At 46.4% G+C, this 8,014-nt stretch overlaps 1 protein-coding gene across 1 annotated transcript; it reads left to right on the top strand.

The window, feature by feature from the left end:
- Window positions 1–5,613: 5,613 nt before the first annotated feature.
- Window positions 5,614–7,478, top strand: LOC138191350 (probable glutamate receptor). Its single transcript, XM_069138051.1, has 2 exons — window positions 5,614–5,772; window positions 5,838–7,478. Exons 1-2 carry the CDS (start codon window positions 5,614–5,616, stop codon window positions 7,476–7,478), a joined length of 1,800 nt encoding a protein of 599 aa, XP_068994152.1.
- The last annotated feature ends 536 nt before the right edge of the window (window positions 7,479–8,014 follow it).

Genomic DNA, 8,014 nt, shown 5'->3' with positions numbered 1-8,014 from the left:
TATAAAAGAAAATAACGTTCAACTTATGAAAACACGACAAAAGCGCCGATTCAACCGGGTTTGTAATTACAAGGAAATTAATTGAAGTTCAAAACTGGAGTGAATTGCACGCGGATCTCGCGTTAGAATCGAGAGGTAAAGGAAAAAGGAAAAAGAACGTTTCAGGCCTTGGAAGGGGACTTCAAAGTTTTCAATTACCTTTGTTTTTATCTTGAAAAATTTTGCCGAGGTGAAATTTCACCCGAAAATTTCACCGGAGATTTACTCGGCAAGTGGCGAGGTTTTTCTTTCAGAGCAATTCTTCTCAGCGAACCGTTTGTATATGGTGCATTCCGTGCCACCTTGCTAGTTGAATACCTAAATCTCCTAAGACTCACTCACATTTCATCCACCGAATTTTCTCGATTCCCGATTTATTGCTAAATTTTCGAGCAAACGGAAATTAACAAATTTGTGTCAAAGACATAATTCCGAAATTGAAGTATGAAAAATATAAAATTGGAAAACTTCGATGGCTGTCAATGCTTAAGCATCGTAAATTCACCCGGAGCTCGATTTTTCGAAGAAAGCTGAAGCGCGTGATAAGAATGTGAATCGGAGGCAGTCGATTTGACGAGGAATGCCTTGTATATTCACAGGCGTCTTTTTACGGAGGTATTCAGCGCGGTGTTATACCTCTTCTTCTTATTTCCCGTTATAATTTCAACTGATACCAACGTGAGCGAGCTTTTTAAGCGTACCTGCTAACGCGTCTGACTTGAAATATTTTCAAGAAGAAGATTTCAAACAAAACCCGCTCTACCGGCAATAATCTCAAACGGTAGATGTGTACCCACCCAACTCGACGAGCTCAACTACTATTTATAATCCTTCGCGAAAATAAGAGTCAATACTTCTGTGCAACGGCCGTCTAGTGTATAAAAAGTGATAGAGCGTAAAATTAGTAGCTGCAAGCAATTCGACCCGACGAACTTCACGCTGCATTGAAATATTCCACAGACGACGAGAGTGCATGTACATTAGGGTGGTCCTCGTTTAGGGTGTTGACGAATCCCCCACAAATTAACTTTAAATACTTCAATAACAATTGCCTAATTTTTTCAGATTTTTACCTCAACTCTAACGAGAAGAAACTTCAGTGACAAAGCGGACTATCTTAGATTTGGGGAGGATGGGGCGAAAAAAATTTGTCAACACCCTAAACAAGGACCACCTTGAAATGTGCATGAGTCGATAAATCTCATCTTTGGTTGGCGATTGTTGTTCAAAGTTAAGCTCGTCGTCACGGCTCGGTAAGCCGTGTAATCCAGACCGACTAAGGGGTTGATTACTGTTTGTTTAAACAACGGTCGAAAATCCGTCCGAGAGAAGATCATCAATCACCGAGTAGAGTCACGGCCGGTTGTCTGCTGTTTGCCAAAATAACTCCACTTCTCCTTGGTGCTGTTCTACGTTCTAAAGGCGTGCGGCGACAGGTATTTCAACCCTGCAACGTAACGACAAGAGGCGGTTGCTTAATAAATAAACGCGCTCGAACGATTGCCAACTTTTCCTCTTGGTTGTTATTGTCGAATCGATATGCCTGCTATCCGTCATTGAATAGGCGCCATTTTTAATGCGCGAACAAATGAAAAGCGAAAAATCCGTCGTCCCACGTTTCGAGCTGTCTTCGATCTTCCAATTAGCGAGGCCAATGACTCAGTCTTTGAATCATCTTCTTCAACGTTTGACTTCCCACAGTTACAATTGGACAAATTTCTGTTGTGGTCAAGCCGCGGAGGAACTCATCAATGTCTAATACAGACTGAGACTATCGGCAGTCATTTTAGGTGGAAATGTAAGGGTTGAAAGGTCTACAGAGTTGTACCGCTTCAGCCGTCAGCGATACGAATCGATATCTAGTCGGTACCTCTTCGTTCTTGCAGACAGCGTTCAAATGGATTCTCCTTTAATCGGATTGCAAATTTCACCATTAAGCTTGATTTCGCGACTCCCACTGCGAGGATGAAAGTTTCTTCGCGTCGACGCTTTGTAAAGAAAAGCCAAGTTAGGTATAAGGCACCGCAGCCGACGAAACGGCGAGGAACGACGTTAGCCTCTTTGAAATGGACGAGAGAACTAATCGAATCAAGCTCTCCGGCGGACAACCTAATTTAATGAAACTTACTCTCGTCCCCCTCTCTCCCTCTCTTTCTATCTCCGATGCGGAAGTTTATTTGTTTTTTTGCGGACGGATTGAGAGGGAGAAAGAGAGAGCGAGAGAGAGAGAGAGAGAGAGACGAAAGAGCAGAACATCAAGATATAGGAAGAATACATGAAAGGGTGGACAACCGAATGTTTTTGGTTTGGATTCACGGGTCCTGAAGCGGTTGAATTTTTCTGTTCTCCTTTCACCCGTCACCTCGACTTTGTTTTCATCCCTCAAAATTCCACCCCCGAGATATGGGAAAAGTTATTCAACTTTCAGAGAGCCTCTGAAAAGTCTTGAAGATTTGAGAGGCGTAGGACGAAACACGCGTTAAGCCTTCTTCGCAGATAAGCGATCAAGCGAGTTGTACACCCCTCGGATTAGCCCACGGGTTGGAATTAATTTACTAGCCGAAAATCCGGCGGCGTTGAAACGACCTTGAAATCGATTATCTGATAATCGCGACGGAGCTGGTGGATGTTCGAAGGGGTTGAAGGAGAGCTTAAACCTTAGGAGGAAATTCTCTCGCCATCCGAGTCATTCGTTGTATACGTATATAATACACGCCTAGATTTCACTCGGCTCGCTCGGATAATGCTCTTACAACGCTGACCTCCCGGAGGCAGGGAGTTTCCAAGATCCTGGCAAAGCCCTCGATAAGACTTTGGCAAACTTGAGCCGGATGGGGAGTAGAAAACACCATTACGCCTCGCGGGATCAAGCCAGTTATCCAACTCGTCATCCGAACCGAGCTTCCCGGTCGTTCCTCGTTGCTGGGCCCGTCTCGCGGGCTGATGAAAAGTAAATTAATGAGAAGCAGAGCCTTCCGCAAGGAAGAAGAACGACGGTTGGTCGCGTCCATAGCCAAGTCTGCGAACGCTCGTCGTCCCCTTGGCTTCCAACGCCTAGATAATAAAACGTGGGAAGTTCCGCTAGTTGGTGAGGGTTGTTGGGGGCGGACACCCAGCCACTCCAGCAGAGCGGACCACTTGCAGCCCCGCTACTCGGGAAAGCATGCATGCATTTGGGTCAAAGAATCATCAAGGCTCCATTATTCCGATGTAGTGGTCCGCGATAGCGAATGGAAGTGCCCTCTGCTCGGAGGGACTCGGCCAAACGTTGGAATCTGGGTCACGGAAGCCCTGTCCTACCCCATCCTACCCTGCAAGTGCAGCGAGAATGTCGGGGAAGTTGGCACACCGATTGTCACCCAGCGCGCCGCGGCTCCGGGTCACCCGTCACTTCCGTTCCAAACTGCTGCGGGATTACGCCACTTCTGACTCCCTGCTTTTTCTCGACACGATCAAATGAACACAATCGCAAAAAGCATGGACGGTAATTTAGTGCTTTTTTTACAGCTTAAGGGATCATCCTAGTGTAACGGGTCGTAAGATAGCTGATTTTCGCGATTTTTCTTTTTTTCGATCGTCAAACTACGCCAATCGGTCTGATTTTTTTATGTCTAATCAAAGCACTCACTCGTAAAGAACAGAAAACACATTTTTAGACTTTTCTTTCAACGGTTTTTTCTATACGTGGTTCTTGAAAACGATGGACATTCTCGAAAGAGAAGTTTTCAAGTTATCTGTCTCAAATTTGCACACAACATTCTTCGCGACATTCTTTATCGTGCTACGAAATCTTCTTTTTTTTGGGTATCTTCATAATTTTTTACTTTAAACTACTACTCTTATTAATTTTTTTTAACTACATCGATTCAACAGATTATCGTGCGCAGATGCAAACGCAAACGCAAAACGTTAATTAAAGCAAGTGTAACTGCGCTGCCTCAACACTAGAATTTGCTGAAACTTTGATTACAGTGCATTAACTCGAGAATTTTGCTGGTCCAGCGCATCATTTTATTCCGTGCGAACGCAAACGCGAACGCAAAAGCGCATTCAAACCCAAGCGCAAAAGTAAGCGTAAAAGGGAAAAAAAAAACAGCCGTGCCAAATTTACCGTTGAGTCGGCAAGATATCGATTTTTAAAAAAATGGCCGACAAAACGAAATTAAAAGCAGGGCAACAAATTGGTAACAAAAAATCACTAAATATTCCCACTCTTAATCGAATAAAAACAAATTTTAGTGGCTACGTTAACTCAAGCAGCTCAAGTCAAGCCGAGTGGTGTTTATGCAAGCCACTATTTTCAAAAAAATATATTCAGCATCAAAATCGGCGATTGCTCAATTAATTAGTAACAAAAGCGCAAACTTGACTTGTTTTCTACGATTGTCCTCATTTGGTTGTATCGTTCTCAAAGTCGTAAAACTGCTCGCAGTATGAATATACAAGTGGCATTGAAATGTTGCGATTTGGCTCCCAACTTCACTGCGTAGATGGTAATGGAGAACCGAAAGACTCGCAAGTGCAGAGAGGATGATTAAATGGACTCTTCTCTGCCAGTTAGGTCACCGATCACCCGAAGTAAATCTTGTACTGTGACATCCGATTAATTGTAACAAGTCTGCGAGCACTTGCGAAGCTTTTCAGGTTCATCCCAGAACCGACTCTTTCAATCGAGTCCAGTCCAGTATCACCATCCATGCTTCGGAAGAGGGGTTGAATCGGGAGGGAGGCATATGAACCGTGGTGATAAACATATATTACATCAGTACAATCGCGGAAGCGTGAAAAAACATAGCCCCATAGATTGTGGCAACCGATGCTGAAACTGCCGCATGAATTCCAACTCCATCAAAATCCAAGCTTTTCCATAGGTATTTGTGTAGAGTATGTAGGAGCTTTACGGACGATTGGAGATACGGGCGAATCGCGAAGCAGTTAACGTCCGAGATGACAAATTGACGATGGATATGAGAGTCGATAAAGGTGGTGCATAACCGTTGATCAGCCAACACGGAGAACAAGCGAAGCTGCGCTCGATATGCGGAATGGAAGAAGGCTTATCGGATCAGTACAACGGCGCATGTTGTAACATTTGAGAGTTTGCAGCAAGGCGTCCCCGAGGGATAATACCGCCCGTCAGAGGGGAGATTTTGCGTTGTACGAAGATCGGGCTTTTGTCGGGATGACACGTTCCGCTCATAAGCACCAAGCATCTATTGGGTTTGAGGTACAGAGAATTGTTTCGGTTCATTCCGCCGTGATAAAGAATCAAGTCGATACCGTAAACGGATGAGTAGCGATGAAAATCAGCACACGATTTACGGCGGCATTTCGTCTTGCGAAGATACCGGTCGGTATTTACGTCGAGAATGATGACGGTCATGATGGAGTGGCGGGAAAATTTGGGGCTTGCCGAATGGTCCTACTTGGCGAATTACTTATACACGTTTGTACGAAACGTCTGAGCGTGTTCGCGCAACCCAGTTTCTCGCATTCTGCCTTGAAATGTTTCGCAGGAAGGTGTCACGACGGAATTCAATTTCATCTCTAGTCCGCCTTGTCGTGTTTGTCTCGATGGCGGTGCAGGTGACGACAGGCAGCGTCGAATTTCAGCAAAATACTTACCCCCAGTTAGGAGAAGAAGAATTTTTTCACCAGCCAAAGAATTTGGCGAGTAATTTCAAGCGACGAAATTACGCGAATATTCAAATCGACGTCTTCCTTGGCTCCAAGGTAGGTACTCCCATCCGCTCGTATATATCAGACCAATACAATTATCGATCGGAAACGTGTTTCAGACCGCAGACTACAGGCTGGTGGATCTCATCGTCAAGGACTGTTCGGTCGAGAATGTACTGACAGTCAGCGGCTGGTCAAAGGTCAAAGAACGCGAGACTGCAGTCGAGCCGAGTACAAAGCTGCAGAATTTGATCTTGATTTACGATTCGGCGAGCAGAATTGACCTCGAAATTGTGAAAAGGGTATTCGAAAGACGATGGAATTCCCGAGCTCAAGTGATGATCTTCGTCGAAGTGCTCGGGGATAAAACGCTGCTTCAAATCCTGGGATATTTCTGGTCTCGCGACTTGTTGAACGTGGTTCTCTCGGTCTTGGGGATCGGGGAAAGCTACACCTACAATCCTTTCCTCCCGGGAAGTTCACCCGGAAGCCGAGGTGCCGTGGCGAAATTGAGAGTCGGCGATCCTTTGTTCCCAGACAAGCTGACCGATCTGCACAACCACTCGATACCGGTCTCGGTATTCTTCCACTTTCCAAAGGCAGTGCTGTGGAACTTCACCCGTCTAAAAAACGGCGCTGACATCGAGGTCCAGCGGGCACTTTCACGGAAGCTGAACTTTACCGCGGACCTGAAGACGACTAACATTTACGGTATCAGCCACGTGGTCCGACTCCCGGACGGCGAGCATGTCGGCATGATGGGTGACGTGCTGGTGAACAGGTCTGACATCGTGTTCAACGCCCAGAACATGGAATCGACGAGGGGAAGACACCTCGAGACCACCTATCCCACCCTCCAAACCGGCTCCTGCGTCCTCGTTCCTAAGGCGAAGATGATGCCGATGATAGTCCGCATGGTCCGGCCCTTTTCTAAGGCGGTCTGGACCGCTGAAGCCGGCGTGGTCGTGATGCTGCTGGTGTGCCTGACCCTAGCCGGCGAGGAGAACAAGCTCATCAAGGTACTGAGGCTGTTGCTGCACTACGCGTTCGCAAAGATCCCACGACGGTTGTCGACCAGAGTATTCTGCATCTCCTGCGTCGTCTGGGCTTACGTGATGGCCTGTATGTACCAGGTCAACTTCATGAAAGAGCTGATTATCCCGAGGTACTACCGCAGCATCGAGACCCTCGAGGACCTCGACGAGAGCGGGTTGCCGCTTCTGGTGGGCGGGGGTATCGTCCAGGTCCTAAACAACTCCGAGGTTCCCGTCTTCAGAAGCCTGGCCAAGCGGACGATAGAGTTTTTGAAGATGAACGACTGCATCCAGCAGCTTATCGAGTACTCCAACGTCTCCTGCGGCGTCGACGAGTACGTTGGCGTATTGCTGAGCAAGGTGCGGAGGAACAGACACGGGGCGCTGGCCATCCACAAGGCCAAGGAGCGTCTCAGCCTACATTGGGACGTATACGTCGCCAAGGAGGGGTTTCCGTACCTCGAGAAATTCAACCTGCACATACAGAGCCTGGTGGAAGCTGGACTCTACAGAAAATGGCTCCAGGATGTCTTGACGGAGACGAGGATGGGCGAAGAGGAAGCGCGGAGCGCGGTTTTGATACTCAAACACTACGAGGGTGTTTTCATCCTGCTATTTCTGGGACTCGCTCTTTCCACCGCGGTCTTTATCTTGGAGGTGATCGCCGCTCGAATGACCCTCCGAAAAATTCCAATTACCTTTCGACGGATTCGAGGAGCTAATTAACTTTGTGCAAAAGCTCCGGATCAAGTTTACGCTTCGATGAGTTTTGTTTTTCGCGTGCAATCGAATTATAAAATCGTAACAGCATAGTATACCGAGCAGCAAAACTTTCTCTTTTCCCCCACGAATTTCAGCAATCCTGTTGATGAGTCGGAACGAAAAAGTGTTTGGGTAGATGGAAAAAACCGAATGAATATAAAAAGTGTTTCACCAAGCTCCAGGTTTTGTTTATTTTCTTTTCTTTTCTTTTTCCACCTCCCGCATATATACACAATGGTAAAAATTTACCGAGGCAGCACCGAGTGACGCTATACGTATTCACGGGGTACACTGTCGGCTCAGCGAAAATAATTCCGAAGAAATTTGAATATGCAAAATTACCCGGGGAATCACGTAGCGGAGGTATTTTTAACGTTTAAAAAGCAAAGTTAGCGGCTAGGTGGAATATGCAAATGATCACCCGATACCGTGCCGTACGAATTTCCCGGTAAACTGATCGAGGCTTATTAAAGAGCAAGGGGATTCTTATTGGTGGAAGC

This window comes from Neodiprion pinetum, unplaced genomic scaffold (genome assembly GCF_021155775.2).
Source record: "Neodiprion pinetum isolate iyNeoPine1 unplaced genomic scaffold, iyNeoPine1.2 ptg000081l, whole genome shotgun sequence".
In the NCBI taxonomy this organism is placed as follows: domain Eukaryota; kingdom Metazoa; phylum Arthropoda; class Insecta; order Hymenoptera; family Diprionidae; genus Neodiprion; species Neodiprion pinetum.
Note: the sequence above shows the minus strand (reverse complement) of the source record. Positions and strands in the feature narration are given on the sequence as shown.

What these genes read in the sequence shown, in the direction of transcription:
- LOC138191350 (XM_069138051.1), top strand. Translation starts at nt 5,614, where the DNA reads ATGGCGGTGCAGGTGACGACAGGCAGCGTCGAATTTCAGCAAAATACT. An exon ending in ACGTCTTCCTTGGCTCCAAG is followed by an intron (nt 5,773 to 5,837) that starts GTAGGTACTCCC and finishes AACGTGTTTCAG; the next exon opens with ACCGCAGACTACAGGCTGGT.